At 44.2% G+C, this 19432-nt stretch overlaps 1 protein-coding gene across 2 annotated transcripts in view; it reads right to left on the bottom strand.

Annotated features, from left to right (window-relative positions):
- Positions 1–19432, bottom strand: part of RGS6 (regulator of G protein signaling 6) — a 499145-nt gene that overhangs the window by 31613 nt on the left and 448100 nt on the right. The window contains exons 16-17 of one of the 2 annotated variants that reach the window (XM_074955587.1): positions 18864–18953; positions 6724–6777 (exon numbers count right to left, since the gene is read on the bottom strand). In XM_074955587.1, coding sequence (XP_074811688.1) covers positions 6724–6777; positions 18864–18953 — 144 coding nt within the window. The remainder of the gene's footprint in view (positions 1–6723; positions 6778–18863; positions 18954–19432) is intronic. The other variant, XM_074955588.1, reaches the window with a different exon arrangement.

Genomic DNA, 19432 nt, shown 5'->3' with positions numbered 1-19432 from the left:
TAATTATCCTTCACAACATGCTTACTGTTTTAGCCAGAAGTATGACGTATACACCTTCCCAGGCCAATGACTTGGCATCAACTATTACATCCTGTACACTTGCTCTATGGCTAGGCACTTTGGTTTGGGCTGGTATTTGACAGGCACCACCATTGCATTGGCAGACACTTGATAGGTGATGCTGCCAGTGGCACATTTTTACTTCTCTTTGTCCATACAACTATCTTTGCAATATTCATTAAGCGGAAGAGAAGTACATAAGAACTGCCATACCCGTTAGGACCAATGGTCTGTTTAGGCCAGTATCCTATCTCCTTACAGTGGCTAATGAATTAGAGAAAAGTTTTGAAACACCCAAATAAACCTAAGCCATACAAAACTATCCCCTGGCTAGAATTCATTTTCGACCACGACTGGTGACCATTTTATGGCCTGAAGCATGAAGACTGATACTCCTGGTCATTTACAAAAAAATCCTAGCTATTGTACCTGCAAGTGCTCTTTTTGTTCATATAAATGTCAAGTAGGAATAAAATGTGGGGCCCCTAGTGCTCAATATTGTCACTTGCTTTCATGCTGGTTTTCTCATGGTGGTAGCCTCCTGGAATGTTACAATTTTAGAAGAGTTTGGCTTCTGATCTGAACTTTATAGCTTAAGCTCAGCTCTGGTAGTCACACATATGCATCCTGCGAAGGATGGAAATCATGGTTTTAATCTCAGAATTGGCACTGGACTAACTACCAGTTGGACTTCAGGCAATGGAAATATTCAAGAAGCTGAAGCATGCTATGAGGGAACCATCATCTGTTTCTCCTTTTATTAAATGTGGGAAATATTATGTGCTACCAGCAACAAGACAGGAATGGACCCAATGGCTTTCACTGTAATATAAAAACACCACTGTTTTCCCTCCATGTATTCATTAAAATATATTTTTCTTCTACTCATGGCCCTGATGGATCATCCCAGCTTATGAAAACTAAGCTTCTGCCTGTCTGATTATTAAATCATTTCCAAAGCAGATGGGAAACTACAGCGGTTTAAACAACTAGGCTGAGACTGCATGACTAAAAATAGCACTGGTAGGCTATTTTTAATTAGTAAGATGATCACACATGTCAGAGGAGAGAAATGTAGATCATATGGATTTATGTGTGTGTGTGTGTGCTTAAAATTAAGTTATAACCCTTAATACCGGGTGCTATTTATAATATGATACATGATGTCTGATTTTATGATGTCATTTATCTATACTTGTGAGCACAAAAAGGATAACTCAGCTTTGGTTATGTCACTCCTTGCCATACACTGAAGAAAACTGTCTTAAGTTAAACCTGCCACTTGCACAGTGCCATCTTTGTTAAAATGAGGTGGATTAGAAGGCACATTGAAGCAAGAGGCTGTCAGATCTGCAAAGTCCTGCCCACCTTGACTGTGACTGCCCCCTAGATTTACTCCACAAGAATCTTCCCAAGGCCCCTTTGAAAGGTTTAAAAGATTATAGGTTTTGAATTATGCTTTCAAAGAATGACCATCAAATATGTGGCCCAATGGGCCGGGTGAATCTTGATGGATGTGTAAGTAGGGTCTGAATGAGCTCTCCCCTGATACCTAGTGTTGAGCTGGGGAAAAAGACTTCAGGAACAGACTGTGTTTCGATAGACATGCCTACTCTGCCTAAGTGCGTAGCATGGTGGAGCTGCTTTGCCAAAATGATCACTTTTGGCTGGTGTTGGGTTACAGATCACTTCAGTATTGCGTGCAGTGGTAATGAAATGTTAACCTTATTGTATGAAAAAAGGATAGCAGAACTGCACTTAACCTGCCCTGAATGAGGAATTCCCCCTAAACTGAATCTCACTCACTAAGTAGGGGTTAGGGATACCAAATCCCAGTGAAGGAGAGAGTGTGGATACAGGTGTTCTGACATAGGGGTGTGGGCTCTGCCTAAGCAGCCCTGGACAACATTTGACTCTCCCCTTTGTACTGTTTAAAGACAGAGCTGATTGGACTCCATTGAGAGTCCTTTTTTTGTTCAGCGATCACTAGCGCTGAAATCAGTAATAACCAGGTGCTGAGCCTTACCCAGGTGTGGAATAGTGTTGCAGTGAAAGTCACTGCACAGCCTGCACTAGCAGTGAGGTTCCCCACTACCCTCTGAAATCACTGAGACTGGGTTTAGTGGTGGAACCTCAGACCATCATGTTGCAGCAGAGAGACAGAGGTAGCAGAGTGCGGTGGCAGTGGGATAGTGGTGGCCGAGTGACTAACGGTGGCAGCACAGTGAATGGCAACCACTGTGAGCCAGTTGCAGCCGCAGTGCAGTAGCTGAGGCATTGCTTGATGCTTCCCCGCTTCCCCTAGATGGGCGGTGAACTCATATGAATGTACCTCTGAACGGTGGGTCTTCACTGACCATGGACAGCAACTGTGAGTGGGGTGCAGTGGAGGGAGAGAGGAGTGATATGTTAAAGGAACATTTGTTGTTGGACTTTCATGCTGAAAGGTGAGAAACTGAGGCAAAGGACACTGCCCAGCATGCTCTGGGGTGTTTGCTTGCTCATGGTCATTTGCTTTCAAATTGTGGTAGTGGTGTTTTCCCAAATTAATGCTGGGTTCCTTTTCCCCGTTTATTAAAAGTTTTCCTTGCTCTACACAGAGTCAGTGCTTGTGACAGGGGAAGTATTGCTTCTTAGAAGCACCCAAAGGTGGTGTTTAATTTTCCCGGATTACCAGGTGTGGCTTGAGCCAGTTCCGTTTTGAGGAATCCCTAGATATTGAACCTGGCCCTTGTTGCTGCCGACTCCACCTGGCAGAAGTGTTGCAGATGCTTACATCAGACCTGTATATCTGTCCATATATTTTTAAGGACTCACCCTACATTAGAAGAGAACTTTGCATTTGCTCCACTTACGGAACTCTCATGTGAAATCAGTGACAATTCTGTGCAGAGAACATCTGTGAGATCTGCTCCACAGTATATATATGGACCACCAATGTTGCACTGGTGGCTGTGACATTTGGTACTAAGACTGTACTGCTGTTCCCCCTGGCTGTGGTACAGCTGGGGTAAAGCCAGAGCTTGAAGGGAGAGTGCATGGGTGTGAATAGACAGCAGTGTTGATGATGCAGGGGCTGCCACAATGTACAGTGACAATGTCATTGCCCATGTGTTACTTCCTGACTGCTTGGAGGAGGCCTGAGGCTCAGAAGCAGAAAGGAAAATAACAATGAAAATATGAGCTGCAAATATTTCATAAGAGAAGTTGAGGAGTCTGAGGATATCTGGCATGTTGTGAGTTATCAGGTCAAGTGAGCCGGGACATGAAATATAATGCCCTGATTCTGCAGGTAGAACTCCCTTTGGTGGCAATGTGGAGCTCCACTGGGGAGCAACTGCTGAATATACCCTTTGTTACATAAGGGTCGTGGAGTAATGAGTACCCTCCCCGTGTAGTTGTGCAAAGATATCAATCATTGCTTCAGGAACATTTGTAAGTAAAACATGAAACATTTGTTTTTCTGACAATTCTGAAAGCTGCTGAAGGGCAAAATGTTGCCATTTCTGTTGGGTTTAATGTGAAAATGGTGGTATCTGGCTTCTGCGGAAACTTGGCACATTTTACAGTAAGAAAAGATTTTACACTAAGAAAAGATTTTATGCAATTTCATCTGTGAACCTCCTTCTGAGTCAAAACTACCCCATGAGAAGTCCTGGCTTTATGGATTTGTAGAAATTAAGGTTCAGGATGAAAAGAATCATCTTAATAAGGTCTTGCTCTTCCTTACTCCTCACTTGTCTTCCCTGAAGGCTCCAAGTTTCGGTCTGGCTAGTAGGGTGCCATGGCGTCTTTTCTGATAGTAGTCTACCTGGTCTGGAGTTAAACTACATCATCCAGGATAGCAAGAACCTCAGAACATGACACTATTTTTAAGAGCTTAGGGACTGAGCCCACAAAGCATTTCACCCACCTGAGAAGGCATTTTGGAAGCAACAAAAGCTTGTATTTCATTTTTACCTAAAACATGAGACAAAAACTGCAAAATATTTTGTGGTTTGAAGAAACCATATAACAAAATAAATGTTTGCCCTTTTCTCCAGTACTGTGAATCTCTCTTTTCACACCTCTATATTTATCAATCAAGTGTGAGGAGCCACAGGTCCTGAACCCGGGCCCATGGGCTGCTGCCACATTCACAACTCCACCCAACAGCCTGCCAGGGACTGGCATATTAGGAGCCCTAGCACTTTACATTCCACTGAAAGTACCACCCATGCCACAAGGCCTTGGTTGGAGGATCTCTGGAGCCCCTGATTGGACCAGGTACACTATTTAACCCAGAAGGGGATACAAGACACTGTCTGTGCAACAAAGTGGATCCTGGCTTGCTGTTGCTACTCCCAGCCTTGATGCTGGTTCCTGACTTCATCCCTGCCTTTTTCCTGGTTCCTGCTTCTGTTCTCTGACCCTTGGCTTGACTCCCTGACTCTAATTCAGCTCTGGCCTCTGAGTCTGGTCCTGACCTTCGGCTCTGATTCCTGGCTTTGACTCTGGATTCCATCCTCTGGTTCTGATCCTTGCTCCCATTGCCCAACTCCTGCCCTGACCAGTGTGTCAGACCACCCACTTCCCAGCCCCTGACAACAAGGAACTATGACATATAATAAGTCACAACAGAGAAATATTGAGGGTCCAATTTTCACTTACACTAAGGCTCATTTTATGGTTTTCTGGCAACATAAAGAGACTTAAATGGTGTGGATACAGTCCCCAGGGAGGTCCTGCTCAGCTGATGTAGTACCTAGGTTCAGAGGTCCTCCTCAGCTGATGTAGTACCAACAAAAAGGCTTGGTGCTGTCTGTGCTCTCAACGCACAGTAAAGAAGGCAGATTGTGGACATGTTAGAACATGGGTGGGCTGCACTCGCTTATGTCTACTCTCAGTTTCCCAGGGCACTTAAGTGGCCTGTGGAAGCAGACCATAAATTAGAATAGCCCCAATTTACATCAGAGGCCTTGTCAGTGCTTGCCTGGGTCCTGAATACAGTGAGCACAAAGATGGCTTAAAACTATCATCTCTCGCCCCCCCCCCCCAGCCCTGTCTCTAGTGCACAAACAGTGTAACTGAAAAATCAGGCCAAAAGAGTTTTGATCACATGACAATAGGCATAAGGGGGAAAAATTAGTAGTCTGTAATATTATCAAAAATCCAGTTTCCTGTGTTGTTTAAAACAGCTTATTGATCTCATAAGATTTTAAACAAGAACAATTATTTTGTTTAAAGTGACAATGACAGGTTAAAAATCATATGGGTCAGATTTTCAGGTGATGTAAATTGGCTTGGATCCATAGAAATTAAAGTACAGCTAAACCAATTTATACCAGCTATAAAATGCAAGGACATGATTTACAGTTTACTGCAATACCTAAACTATAGATCAATCTATGATGATTGCCTTGACTATATTTTATATCATAACCCTAGTACTTCGAGATGAGATTTTCATACTAATCTTGAAATCAAAATCCTAAATACCATATTCTGCTCTCAGAACCATATTATGCTACTGTAAAACCAGTTACTCCACAGAAGTCACTGACTTACTCTCAGTATATATGAGCATAACTGGGAGCAGAATCTGGCTCCAAGTGTAAAAATATCTATACTATATTTCTTTTTGTTTTCTTCTCTCTCGCTTTCTGACAATTTTAGAATGCACACACACAGATTGGCTGAGTAATATTTTGTATATGATTGTGTTGTAAACATGGGGTTTTTTATGTCTCCCATATGCATTAACTATATTAAAGCACTACAGAGGAAACCTGCCAGTAGAGATAACACACATCTTTGGAGTCTGCAGACATATCTGATGTCACAACTGAGTTTCGCTTGTATAGTTAGCATGACAGCATCAGAAAGAACCCCTTGATGCCTACACATTGTATTATAGCTCACACTTACCTGAGTAGTTTCCCCTTTCTATCTGTGTATCCAAATATTTTATCTTTATATATATGGTGCATGCGTATGTATTATATAAAAATACACATACATGTATGTACACACACAAATACAAGCATATGTACTGTATCTACACATCGTACAATTCCTTCATTACACAGGTGTGTGAAAATGTAAGAAAGATCATGTTCTTTTCACAAAATCTTGTACTGAACAGTAGCTTCTTACAGATTCAACCGCATTCTGACTATCATCTTCATCATCATACATCACCTTCTCACAACACCACCAACAAATCTGGGCTACCAAGGAAGTTGTTGCAGTTGATACATAAAAGGTGCAATATGGGTATATATGTGTTTATATATACGTTATCATTAACCATGCATAGAAATCAATATGGATACAATACAAATAACGCTATTATAACCATGCTGTCCTACTACAATGTGCAGGGTAAGCCATAACAAATATTGTAGTGTGAAAATAGCAAAACCACAACCTGCCTTTTAACGCTAACCAAAATTGGCCTATTGATGTGGTGATTTTTATCCAGATTGCACACTATGGAATTCTGCTCCCCTCCCCCCCACAACCCTTTCTTAAGAGCTACAGTTTTGATGAGCGACTGAATTAAAAGAAAAGCTGCAAAAAGGCTAGCTGCCAAAAAATTAAAAAAGAACTAAAAAGTTAAGCACCAACACCCCACAACTAAAAGTAAAATGCCGAGGAAAGAAAAAAAAATAAGGAACTTACCACACTGCGAGTGAACTTTTCTAGAGAAGTTCTACGACCTTGCTCATTCTCTGGCTTTAAGGGGAAAAAAAGTGGGGAGAAAAAATACAGAAAAAAAACCTTCAGCTTAAATGCAGTTTTTCAAAACAGCAGCAAAACATAAGGAAGCAAAAAAATAAACAAAATAAATTAAAAATTGGATTTTTTTTTTTTTTTGCAAACAGCAAACCCTTAAAGAATGAGAGCCACCAGCTGCCTTGGAGAACGACACTTTTTCTTCTCTTCTGTTAAAAATGTGCTCCATAGCTGAGTCAAAGCTATAAAACAGGGTCTGTGTAGTGTTGTTATTGATTTCTTGTTGAACTTTCCTTCTGTAGCTGTTTGTGCGGAGACCTCTGATTCTGGTTAACATCTGCCAAACAGTTGATTGGAGGCTCCTAGCCAGATTTTAGAAAGATGGAAGAACCACGTCAACTTTATAATGTTCTGGGGAGTGAATGCAGTGCTGGAGAAAAATAGCACTGGAATTACAGCCTGAACTCCTCTGTTTATTGAGAGGGTAGAAGCAGATTTTCACTGCACTGCATCACTCAATGTGCCTCACCTCTTCTCAGGAGAAGCCACCTAGGTATGAGGCAGCATATGTACACTGTGTATGGCTGTGGAAAGATGAGGTCATGTTTTTGGCCTGGGTTTTGGTTTACACAGAGCTTAGGGATATTCATATGCTAGAAGTCATAAAACTTCATTGCAATAAGACTGAAACACATACACCATTGGCTTATTAGCATGTACATGAGGAACATGGCTCACCTCAGGACTGAACAGTATTTCATTTGGCACAAGAGAGATTCTTTTGGCCACTAATGAGGAAAGAAATTGATGAGTTATTGGCATGTTTGTCAGTATGTTGAATGGAAAAGACCTAATAATTAGAAAAAAATCACCAGCCCTTGGCAGAGCGCAACAGCCACCTCCCTTCTCCATTGTTTGGCTGCATTTAGACATTAGTAAAAGGAAGTAGAGAACACATCATTTCACTATATTTACACAGATCTCTCCAACAGCCAATAAATCCAGCAGAACATTTGACAATAAAGTACTCAGAGACTTTGTCCTTCAATCTGAATTTTCTGAAAAGATCCATGAGCATAAGGAATTTGAGAATCAACTCTTAAAGAGACTTGGGGAGTATAGAGAGATACAAAGCATCCATACCGCCACACCTGACCATCTTCAGGGAACCCAGTTGAAACAGTCTGCACAACTTTCTCAGTAATGATACATTGTCTGAGGAACAATACATGCAGAAGGACTGTCTGTACCACATAGTGCATGATTATAATTGCTCCAAACATAAATGGGTGTTCTCCATTTTATTGCTGTATGGTCCCATCGCCAAGATTTCCTATAGATAGGTTTGACTGTGTACAGAATAAAGTGGGAAATAGTCATGCCAAGTGACAGCTTGAGGATATGTCTGTATCAAATTGTGAAACCCATTTTGTTTCAGAAGCTCTGCTTTGTACTGTAACCTCCTTCTTGGAGTGTGACCTTCATGCTGTGTTGTAACCTCCAGGGTAGATTAAAGCACCCATTTTGTGGCAGGGACTTGACAGCTAGTGGAAAATTCTAAAAAGCTGAGACTGAGCAAACAAGGGCCACCAATGTTGGATAACTTCCCTACTGGAACAATACATTTTCTATCAGGAGGGCCATTGACTTTGAATGACTGTCTACTCAGAAACTAATGGGGCCAGGGAGCGGGCTGGAGACTAGAACTTCTCCAGAAAGCACAGAGGTGAAGAGGGGTGCTTCTCTAAGCAAGAGGCCAGACCACTGCCACAGGCAAGTAAGAAGACAAGAAGGGATACCTAGCTTAAGGATGCTGCCCAAACCCAGCACTCACAGGAAGGGTGAGATCAGGCCTGCGGGGCTGTGTTCAGGACTGTTTGCCATTCCCCAAAGATCCATAATTCCCCAGTGTGCTTTTAAAGAGCAAAGTGTATGGTTAACAAATTCCTTTATTACGCCTGCATTCCTGGCTCATCTGTCCCTGAAGGGGTTAGCTGAGAAACAAGAGCTCTCACAGCCAGGTGGATCCTGGGGGAATATGTCTAAGCAATTGGACATATTCCACTGCCCAAGAATAGCATCAAACACCCAAGGTCCATCCAGAAGTGTGCCCGAGAGACCAAGGGTTAGGGACAGTGATGAGTCATTACCCAGATGCAGGGGGCTTAGAAGCATATGGGTTCCAGCAGTGGGATCCATTAACAACTGACTGGTGTCCATCCAGAGAGGAGGACTGAACCAACTATGCAGACTGATGAAGAGAACAGCTGAAGAGGGCCGACAAGTTGTTATGGAAAACAGGAGAAATTCAGTAGCGTGATTGCAGACAGAAAGCTTTGAGCAGTGCTTGCACCCTGGAGACAGAGTCCTGGAAAGAAACTTATGTGAATGTGGGGAGCCAGGGAAAATATGATGATATTGGGAGGATACAATTTATACTGGAGAAGAGGGAAGAAGAGAGGGCCATGTATATGAGATAAAACCCCTAAGAGAAACAGATACAAGTAAAGTACTTCTCTAGACTCTTCTGCCTGTGATTACCTAACAGCTGTGACTTCAGGTGGAATATCAACCCAGAATGACAAAGAAGGAGTACAGAAACAACAAAGAGAAGATACAGAGAATCCAAAAGGAAGGCAGGTGAACTGGTGAAGGCACCTGTAACCGGATATATGCCAAGCCTTTACGAGATTATACTGCCAATTCATTACCTCTACCACCAAAGAGCAGCACTTTAATGCCTAGAAGACCAGACAGACTGAACGAGCTGTCAGTGATGAGTCCTGAGAGACAGCAGGGCCAATGGAAATGGACATTGAAAGAAAACAACATCCCTTGTCTGCATGAGACAACCCCGGAACATTCTCCTGTGTAACTATTTAAAAGAGCCAAGATGCCACCATAAGGCATCCAACACAAATGCTAGAGATTCTAGGATGACGAAAGTGTATAACTGATCTATAAAATAGTGTTATTTTAAAAAATATATTTGTTTACTGTGATTTTTAATTCTAAGGACAGCATTTCAGTAGGGAGAGAAGAGGAACAATGAGGCCATGCTTTCAATACTAGTGTTCATTGTGCAGGTTATACTGATATTCATATTCAAGAACCATGTATAAAACAATGTTAAATTGAGGGTTTTGGCCAAATATAAGTTAAAATGGCAGGTGTAATTCCAAACTGGACCACTGGGGAAGCTGTTCATTGTGGCTTCTATATGGCACACCAGCAGCACCTCTCTGCGCAGTACAAGAGTTGGTGGGGGCAGGAAAGCTGATGTGGAAAGTAAATAAAGGAATGATAGGTAAGGCGTGGGGAAGATGAATAGACTCTTCCTTCTGATTGGGTAAACTCTTGGAGAGTCAGAGAAACTCACCCCGCCCAAAGGGGTCCAGGGTAAATCAAGATTGGGAAGAGCCCAGTACAGAAAGAAGACTCCTGCTCCAGGAAGTTAAGAAGTTATCGTAAGTGATGGTCCTAGTCTTATTGCAATAAATGTCTGCTTCTCAAGCAAACTCTTCATGCCTGTGAATTACTCCCAACCCTTCTACCTACCCAAAGAGCAACACCTTCCAGGATGCCCAGCTAGTGCCAGTTGTGCTGGTGATCTTTGTGAGTTGGACTTCTGTTGAACCTGTCATAATTTGGTCACTGTGTGACAGCCACTATCTTGACCAACTCTGGGGACTGAACCAGGGACATCCAGGGCTGAAAGCACAGATCTTTACTAGTGGAGCTAAAGAACCAGACTCCATAGCTGGGAGCCATAACAGATCTATACCCTGTGTGGATTGGGCACTGTGGGGGTTGTTTAACATTCACACCATAGTGTGTGAGTGGAGGGAAGAGAGGAAAGTACAAGTAGCCTCCAGACTCACTCATATGTGGCCAGTGTAAGATTAAGTCACAATTGCAGTCCCTGTGCACAGGGAAGGGCAGAAACTCCTTCTTCCATGCACTCACAGGGAAGCATGTCACCCCAGGGGAGGCACATGGGAGTGGTAGGGAGAAAGTGAGGCATGGAGCTGCCCTTTGACACAGATCAGGCCAAGTGCACCACTGCATCAATCTAAAGGACAACGCAGACTGTGCAGTACCTTTGTGCACTGGGCCTCTCAGAAGCACTGTCCCTTTTTGACAGTGGTGTAGCTAGGAGTGGAAATTTGGGTGAGCCCCGACTTTCAGTTGGAGGCAGAGGTGAAAGTAAGCCAGTACGGTCTGGTACGGCATACAGGCGAGAGCAAGTACCCCGCAGAGGCCGGAGCCCCAGACCCTTTAAAGTGCTGCCAGAGGCCCTGAGGTAGTGGCCTCTGGGCTCCAGTGGTGCTATAAAGGGCCCGGGGCTCCGGCTGCTGTGGGGAGCCCCGGGCCCTTTTAAGCACCGCCCAAGCCCTGCTGCCGGAACCCTAGGGTAGCGGTGGCAGGGCTCTGGTGGTGATTTAAATGGCCAGGGTCTCCAGCTGCTTTGGGAAGCCTCGGGCTCTTTAAAGCACCCCCCCGAGTCCCGCTGCCGAAGCCCTGGGGTAGCGGCGGGGGGCCTTTAAATCACCCCTAAGCCCTGGGGCTCCCAGCTCCGGGGGTGATTTAAAGGCCCCAGGGCTCCCAGCCACAGCCAGAGCCCTGGGGCCTTTAAATCTTGATTAAAGGGCCCGGGTATTTAAAGGCCCCGCCTCTTCCAGTCGAGGCCATGCCCCCCAGAGCAGGACTCCAGAGTACTGGTAAGTCCTTTAAGTTCCTTTCACCCCTGGGTGGACGGGCAGTGACAGACTGTGCTAGCTCAGCTTCTCCCCCGACACCACGCCCTCTTCCTAGCCCTGGTGCCCCCAGACACAGGCCTTCACCTGCCGAGCTGGGCATGCTCATGGGGCGGCTCAGAAAATGGCAAGGCAGAGCTGCCGGAGTGTAGATTTCTGAAGGGCGGGCGCATAGCTCCGCCCTGGATTTCAGGTGCCCATGTGATGCTCTACACCCCTACTCAGATTTGGGTGGGCCTAGATGCTGAGTGGGTGGGCTGCAGCCCACTCAGGCCCACCCATGGCTACATCCCTGCTTCTTGACCTCCCACTGAAGTGATGCAGCTTTGCCTCATCCCCAGCAATGCCCAGTGCTTTAACGGCACAATTTTGACAATGAAATGAAATGTCTAAGCCAGTGGTTTTCAAACTTTTTAGGCTGCGTACCCCTTTCCAAATAAAGTAGTCTACCACGTACCCCCGTCTGAGATAGGGTCACATATACCTATGAAAACAGAAAAAAGAGAGTCTGTAAAAGGGATAGCACAATGCAATACAATGCACGAGCCCTGGAGTGTGTTGTCCCAGATACAATTATTATAGCAAACACAGGCCTAGTTTAACTTCTGTATTCGGGGAGGCATGGATCCCAGTCAGCAGCTGCTGCTCTCCGGCCACCAAGCTTTAAAGGTGGCGTTGCCACCACCAGCAGCAGCACAGAACGTCAGAGCCGGCCGGTTGGAAAGTGGCGGCTGCTGGCCGGGCTGTTCATGTTGTTTGCAGCACGGGAGGGCTCTGTTTTTAATCCTGCTCCTGTACTGCCCCTCAGTACCCACTCCCACCTGTTCCCGCATTGTTTCTTGAATTTTTATCCCGCTCCCGCTGCTATGGCCGCAGGTCCTGCAGCACCTGTGGGGCCCCAGTCCTGCCGCAGGGCTCTACGCTGAAGGCAGCACTACCACCAGCAGCCGCGCAGAAGTAAGGGTGGCAATGGGGGCTGATAGGGCAGCCCATCCCCTTTGCATGACGATGCATGGAGGGTTAGAGTTTTCTAAGCCCTTTGGGTGGGGAAAAGGAGATGCAGGGGCTGCTCAGCCCCTTGTGGAGGTGCATGAGGACTCCATTCCCTCTGCACGGATGAGTTGGGAGGGTTGGGGGTTCCCATCCCATTGCATGGGGGTGCAGGAAAAGTGGGTGGGTGCTAGTGGAGAGACATCCTGAGAACAACATGTCCAGCCATTGCTAGGACAATTTTAGAGCCCTGACGTGGGACTGGGATCCCACAGATGCCGTGGGGCCCACTGTCGTAATAGCAGAAGCATGGTAAAAATTCAGGAAACAACGTGGGAGTGAGTGGGAGTGGAAGTGGGTATTGTGGGATGGGATGGGAGCAGGATTAAAAAAATAAGTCCTCCTGCATGGCATACAACATGAATGCTCGTGGCCAGCAGCTGCTGCTGGCCAGCTGCCCAGATCTGAACTTCTGCACTGCCGCCTCGCTGCTGCCGCTCACACCAGGAGAGCTAGAAACGTGGCTGTTTTTGAAAGGTTAGACTCTGGAGCTCCTTTTGGTAGCAAAGGTTCAATTCTCTGGCAAATTCTGCAACTGAAGAATCAGGAATGTCTGGAACACTGTTGTAGGGAAACTGGAGTGGGTGGTGTAAATGGACCACAAGGATTCAGTTTGGGGCACTGAAATTTTGTATCAACTGACAAGCTGTAGCATATAAGTTTTATTCTAATACTGAAAGGGTTCACTGGGAACTACCATCTGAAAATTTAGCCACACTAAGGTCCTATACTGAAACCTGCCTTGCAAACACTCCCAGCTCCAACATATGACACACTTACGGTGAACTGTATTAACGCAATAGCCCTGAGTTTAAATCTAACTGTCTAAGGTGTCTAAAGAACACCAGTCACCAGAGTATCAGGTTGTTGATCAAAGCGTTACATTTTTCTATTAAAATAAAAAGCACTCAAACCTGGCTGCAAGCCAAGCAGCTGACATGCACAGTTTCAGCAGGAGCGCACATTTGTGCTGGCTGTATTGCTCTCCAGCATTTCCTGCCTGCTTGTCTACAAAATGTGTGACTGGCTATGTGTTATTGAGGTAACCGCTTGCCTGCCTCGGTCCAGCTCAAACCAAAGGTGCTTGAGGCTGCCTTGCAAAGTGGAGGAAGGAAATTGAAAAATAAAGTAGTAAGAATTTAGAAAAATAAAGAGTAAGGATCTCTGTATGTTGTTTGAACATGTCAGGTAAAGCACAGGACGTGCACCAAAATGCCTTGAAGTATGACAACGATGCTCGTACAAACACACAAGCTTGTTCAAGCAGTCCTCAAACGTAGAAAAAGAAAACTTACCCTCATCAACAGTAAACAGACAGAGCTACTGTACAAGCTAACAGTAGGATACAGATTTTTTAAAATTTTAAAAAGCTTTTATTAAAAACAGCTGAGCCCAGTTAGGTGTAGAAAAAATCCAGAATATGATGGGCTATATCACTAATCATTTACTGCAGCTCTCTCTTTTTTCTATTGGTTAATTATTTATCAAACTGTTCCGATTTTAGTTCTTTTGAGTAAAGAGTCTGTTAGTACAGGGCAGTGTAGACATTAGAAAACCACCTACAAATGATTAACAATATGATTAGTAGGAAATCTCTTAGCATTCTTATGGCACTCAAGTAAAGCTCTATCGCTAAGAGTGAAGTCAGTCACACTTCCTCTGAAGGGATTGAGAAGGGGATGGAAAGGTGCTGAAGTTAGCTTGGCAGACACTATAAGGAGACAGAGAAGGTGAGAGAGCATGAGACTGGTTTTCAAAGAGAACTTGTTTGCAATGGAGACTCCTCCCATGAATGCTAATATGACTTTTGAGTTCTCTTCTCTTTCTAATATGTATACTAAGGTCCCAGTTGTGCTCGTACTGGAACCAATGAAAGTTTTGCCATTGACTGAAGGAGAGTATGAACGAGTTCTAAGAGCTCAGTATTCTACACTGTAGGTCCACCATTCATATTGGAACCTGTTACTAATTTCTCCTCAAGGCTTTTGTGTTTCAGAAGCATGAGATTCATATATTTCAAAAGGAACAATATTTTACTAGGCATAATTATAAGCAAGGCTTGAAAAATTCCCTTGATACTCACTCACCTGTGGACTAAGAGTCAGGTTATCAATTACCCTGCACCTCACGTAGTCATTGACACCAGCGCAGAATGAGTGGAAAACACTGCTAGATCAGAGGGGTGGCAATTTACACCTACTTTGCACGCACTAGCACAGGGCAATATGGAATATGGCCCGATGTGTTCTTGTTACAGGAGAAAAACAACTGCCCTACCCTCCTAAACCGAGCATATTTTATTTATATTGGCGCATCAGCTCTCCCTCCCCAGTAAACTGATGATAGATCCCACTCCCACCTATTTGCAGAGCTCCTCCACTGTTCTACCCCTCCTGGGGCTCAGATAGCTCTCAGCCCCTCACCTGCAGCTGGGCCCTCTCCAACCCTCCCCTCTCCTCCTCTTAGAAGACGGTGGCTCAAAGGCCCCTCTGCCCCTCCTTTTTGGTGAGAATGGCTCTTGCTGCTTGCTGTTCATTTTACACAAACGTTCCACTCTCGGAAGAACGTCAGTGCATCAGCCACTGTTCTTACTGCCCCATCTCCTGAACAAGAACTAGCAGTCTCAGGGCGCCTCCACTCCCTCCCTCCTATTTATCTAGGTTCTTAGAATGACCCCTCCTGTTGAAGGAGCACCGGGGCTTGAGCTGCTCTGCTTTTTTCCTTCTCCTCAGAGCAGGAGCCAATGAATATCTAGCCCTCCTCAGCCAACACACCCTGACAAAATCGCTATTTGCCCTCGGTGAGTGGGTGAGAAGGTTTTTCAAGGCCTAAATATAACAGGCATTTCTTCTCTTGTATAAAGCTCACTGTCATCCAAGGACATGGCCATTTTCTGGCTCCTGAGGGGAAGGGATGGTGGTTATTGCCCACTATAAAATGTGATAATGTATGTATCAATAGAAATATGGGCAAACTGATGTTTGGTCTTGCACAACACAGGTGTGGCATGTTGTGCGTATGCACAAGAAGTAAAACGCAATGGGTAGGCGAAGGAGTGCAGCAGAACCCAATCCTGCATCTGTTAGACAGCTGCTGACAGCGACCTAATGAGTCCTACCTAGAAGCAGGAGTGAGGCCCACAGACAAACACATAGCTAAGTTGCTCATCTGCATGCTTAACAGGCTAAAGGCCTTTTCTCCTCAGATACATGGATGCACTGCCCACATCCTTCCCCTTTTTCACCCTGCCCTTTTCAGAGTAAGGAGGCAGGCAGGCATGCAAGGATGACCTACTTCTGTGCAATGCAGAGACCTACATCTAGCTCTTAACCTTCCTTGTTCCTACATGTAGCCTCCAAACACACCCCTGCTGGAGCCAAGTCTTGCACTCCAAGTAGTATACCATGGATTTGCAGGCTCTAGGCCATCATACTGTGGTACATATAACAATGACAACAGTAGGAAAGAAGAAAAACTCCATCATGAATGAATAAGGAACTCCTAGCCTATACATGGCCCATGTCCACCATCTGTGTATCCATGAGTCTGTGTAAAGTATATTCATTTTCCCCTCTCCTCCTCATAACTCTGCCAATGTATTTGAATCCTGGCCCACAAGCCCCTCTTGCTCATTCCACTTCCAGACCCTGGATCAAAAACTCTCACATGTGCAGTTATTTTGTGATGTAGAAAAATGATACTTTGCACTTACACAGTGCATACAATATAGAGATTTGGACCTGAGGATCTCAAAATATGCCAGACATTTTTACAGATGTTAATTAAGACTCACAACATCTCTGCTACACAGGTCAGAATTATTACCTGCATTTTACAGAATGGGGAGTATAAGGCATACAGAGATTAAGTGACTTACCCAAAGTCACACAAGAAAATTAGTGGAAAAGCCAGGGAACAAACACAGATCTCATGATTCCCAATCCTGTACTTTTGCCACATGGCCCATATATGGGATGCAATGTATGGCAATGACCCAAAATGAGGGGGACACAAAAATACATTCATACAAGAAACTTAAAATGCAGTGGGATTCACTTCCTCAGTATAAATAACTTTCTGTAATCTCAGTTCCATGATTCTGCATTTCTGCCATAATTAATAGTGAACAAGAAAAGGCACATCACAGGTTTGGAATGCGAGCCAGTTTGGGACTAAAATGAGTGCTGTCCCTTGAAATGAGGGACATTTGGGAGGTATTCCCGACAAGGATTCCAACTTTTGGGGTGAAATCCTGGCCCCATTGAAGTCAATGGCAAAACTCCCACTGACTTCAATAAAGCCAAATTTTTACTCTTGGAATTTAAACTGAAATCCTCAATATTGAAAGGCTCTGGTATCCCACTGTTGTTCCTTTACCCTCAGTCCACATTCCAGGCTGCCTCAAGAAGCCTTAAAGGACTCTCTCAAATCTGCTATAAAACTACTAAGGATCTACCAGGTAGGTCAGCATTTGGAAGCTTCATTTTCTTTCAGTCACCATCTTTGTGCAATCAGGGGTATGTCTACTAGCTGAACACAGTAAGATGTGCTTTACAGCTTCTGAAGTAACTTTAATTTCCCCCCACCATATGTTAAATTGGTGAATGCCACATCTACATGATTTTTGCCACTGTTTTCTTTTTGCTTGGATATGTTTACTTGAGTACTCACAGCTCTTTCTAAAATAAACTAGATTCTTATTTCCACTGCAGTGTTAGCATGACACTGAAATCTGTTCCTCAGGTGGCATAGGAATCGTTAAAGTCATGCTGACAGGTCTAGCACTTGATCTGACAGCAAACAATGATTCCAAAGAAATCTTTCATTCAAAACTGGAGCTGGGAGGAGAACTTCCCTTTGTATTAACACATGAACCATCAGGTCCTAATGTTTTGAAAGGGAGAACTTGAGAGGGAGAACATACAGGGACTTCCATAGGGATAAGACAGCAAAGGTTTTTAATTTCTTTTACATCATCACATGGTGTTCAAAAGTTTTAACTGCACCTCTTTCTTTCCCTCAACCTCTGAATTCTGACTCAGGTTTAAAGAGCAACTTAAAATTTCAAATGTCAGCTAGGACTTTGTATTTCTTCTTCTGGTCTGTACTCGTCTAAAACCAGCTGGTTTTAAAACACAGGGCCAGTTTATGTCCTCAGTCACACCTCTGCAATCCAACTGAAGCGAATGCTAGGCACAACGGAGAGTAAAGTTTGGCTCATTATGTTATGATATGCATTTTGAGGATCCATAATAACAATGAGCATGTAAAAAGTCAATGGGATTTCATTGAGTTGTGCCAATAAATTGTAATTTGACAGCCCATTGAGAATGCAGTGGAGAAACAGCAGAGAGTATGGTGATGGAAAACCACAAGCTCAGGCTGCAGTAGCTGGAAGTAATTGTATCTAGTGTTTTGTAAGTGGGTCATACAAAGGTAGGTGCGTGCACACAAACACATTCTTGCTCTCTCTTGCAGAGTACTGGAGCAAGCTCGGAGGTACAGAAAGCATTTAAACACAGCCACAAATGCAGAAGTAAATATCTTACCTTCCAACCCCCCTTGCCTGAATAGAACTGGCTGGACAAGAACTGACTTAATCCTACAGAATCAATCCTTTGCTACTCTGAGTGGGGAATTCCTGTCAGAAAATATGTTGCTGGCAGTGGATGTGCTGACACCCAGGGGATGAAAAGAACTGAGGCCCAGGTCTTTGGTGAAGAACATGGCTGAAGTTCTTGATTTCTCTCTGGGTTACAATTATTTCTTGTTTAAAATAAAAAGCAAACATTTTCGGGGAGCAAAGAGCTGGGAAAAGGAGGAGGGGGTAAGACATTACAGGGAGGTCCCCAGGTAAGGCATCCCAAAGGAAGATCACATGGTTACATCTAGGATACTGTACCATCTCCCCAATCTTGTTACCCTGACTAGTAAATGAACACATTTATGGGGTCTAATTCTGATACAAGATATCATCTTTGTCATGAAGAGGAGACAGTGGACTTCTAATTGCCTGCATTGAGTTTGGAAGACACCAGTATAATCTGAGCATTTTTCCATATTCTGTGTTTTGACTGGCTGGCCATTCTACCTTTCCCCTGCCATGGTTGCCAAAGCTCTATATAGGGATGCCATACCCTGGGCCTTCAGGTGAAGGAAACAAATGTTCTAAAAAAAAAAAGTAAATGAAACAATATTCCCATTTTCACACTAGCAGCAAGCAGCAGGCGAGAATCAATAGGTGCTAAGAGATGCAAGCATGTCCTTCCCAAAAGATACCTTCTTCTTCGCCAGCAATAAGTCTTGGTACGTGTTAGAACGGAGGAAACGTGCGTAGCTGTCACTCTTCATCAGCTTGTAAATGTGCTCCTGTAGGGCAGGAGGAAAGGAAAGTTTGAGAATTGTTACCAAATGCCATTCAGAAATCAGAGGGATTCAAAACAGTCCAATGAAAGGGAGAGAGAGAGAGAGAGAGACAATTAGAGGGAGGGGGCAAAGTCCTAATTTTAATAATTTATCATTTGTATTGTGGCAGTGCCCAGGAGCCCACGTCCTAGAGAACTCTATTATGCTAAGCACTGTATACCCCACCCAAAGATGGTCTCTGCCCCAAAGAGCTTGCATGTATTAATCTGCAGCCTAAAAAAGGGCTGATTTTGTAAAGCCCAAGGCTCTCAGAAACTACTATATTATGACCAGATTCTGCCATCTAGTGCTATTGAAATAAAAAAGACTACTGAAGGAGTGTTGTACTACTTACATGAGAATAAGCATGAAAGAATCTGTCCCTTAATGTCCTATCATCAAGGTTCGAACAACCATTAAGAGTTTACTCTGAGGATGTCATA

The sequence above is a fragment of the Natator depressus genome, chromosome 6, assembly GCF_965152275.1.
Source record: "Natator depressus isolate rNatDep1 chromosome 6, rNatDep2.hap1, whole genome shotgun sequence".
NCBI lineage: Eukaryota > Metazoa > Chordata > Testudines > Cheloniidae > Natator > Natator depressus.
Note: the sequence above shows the minus strand (reverse complement) of the source record. Positions and strands in the feature narration are given on the sequence as shown.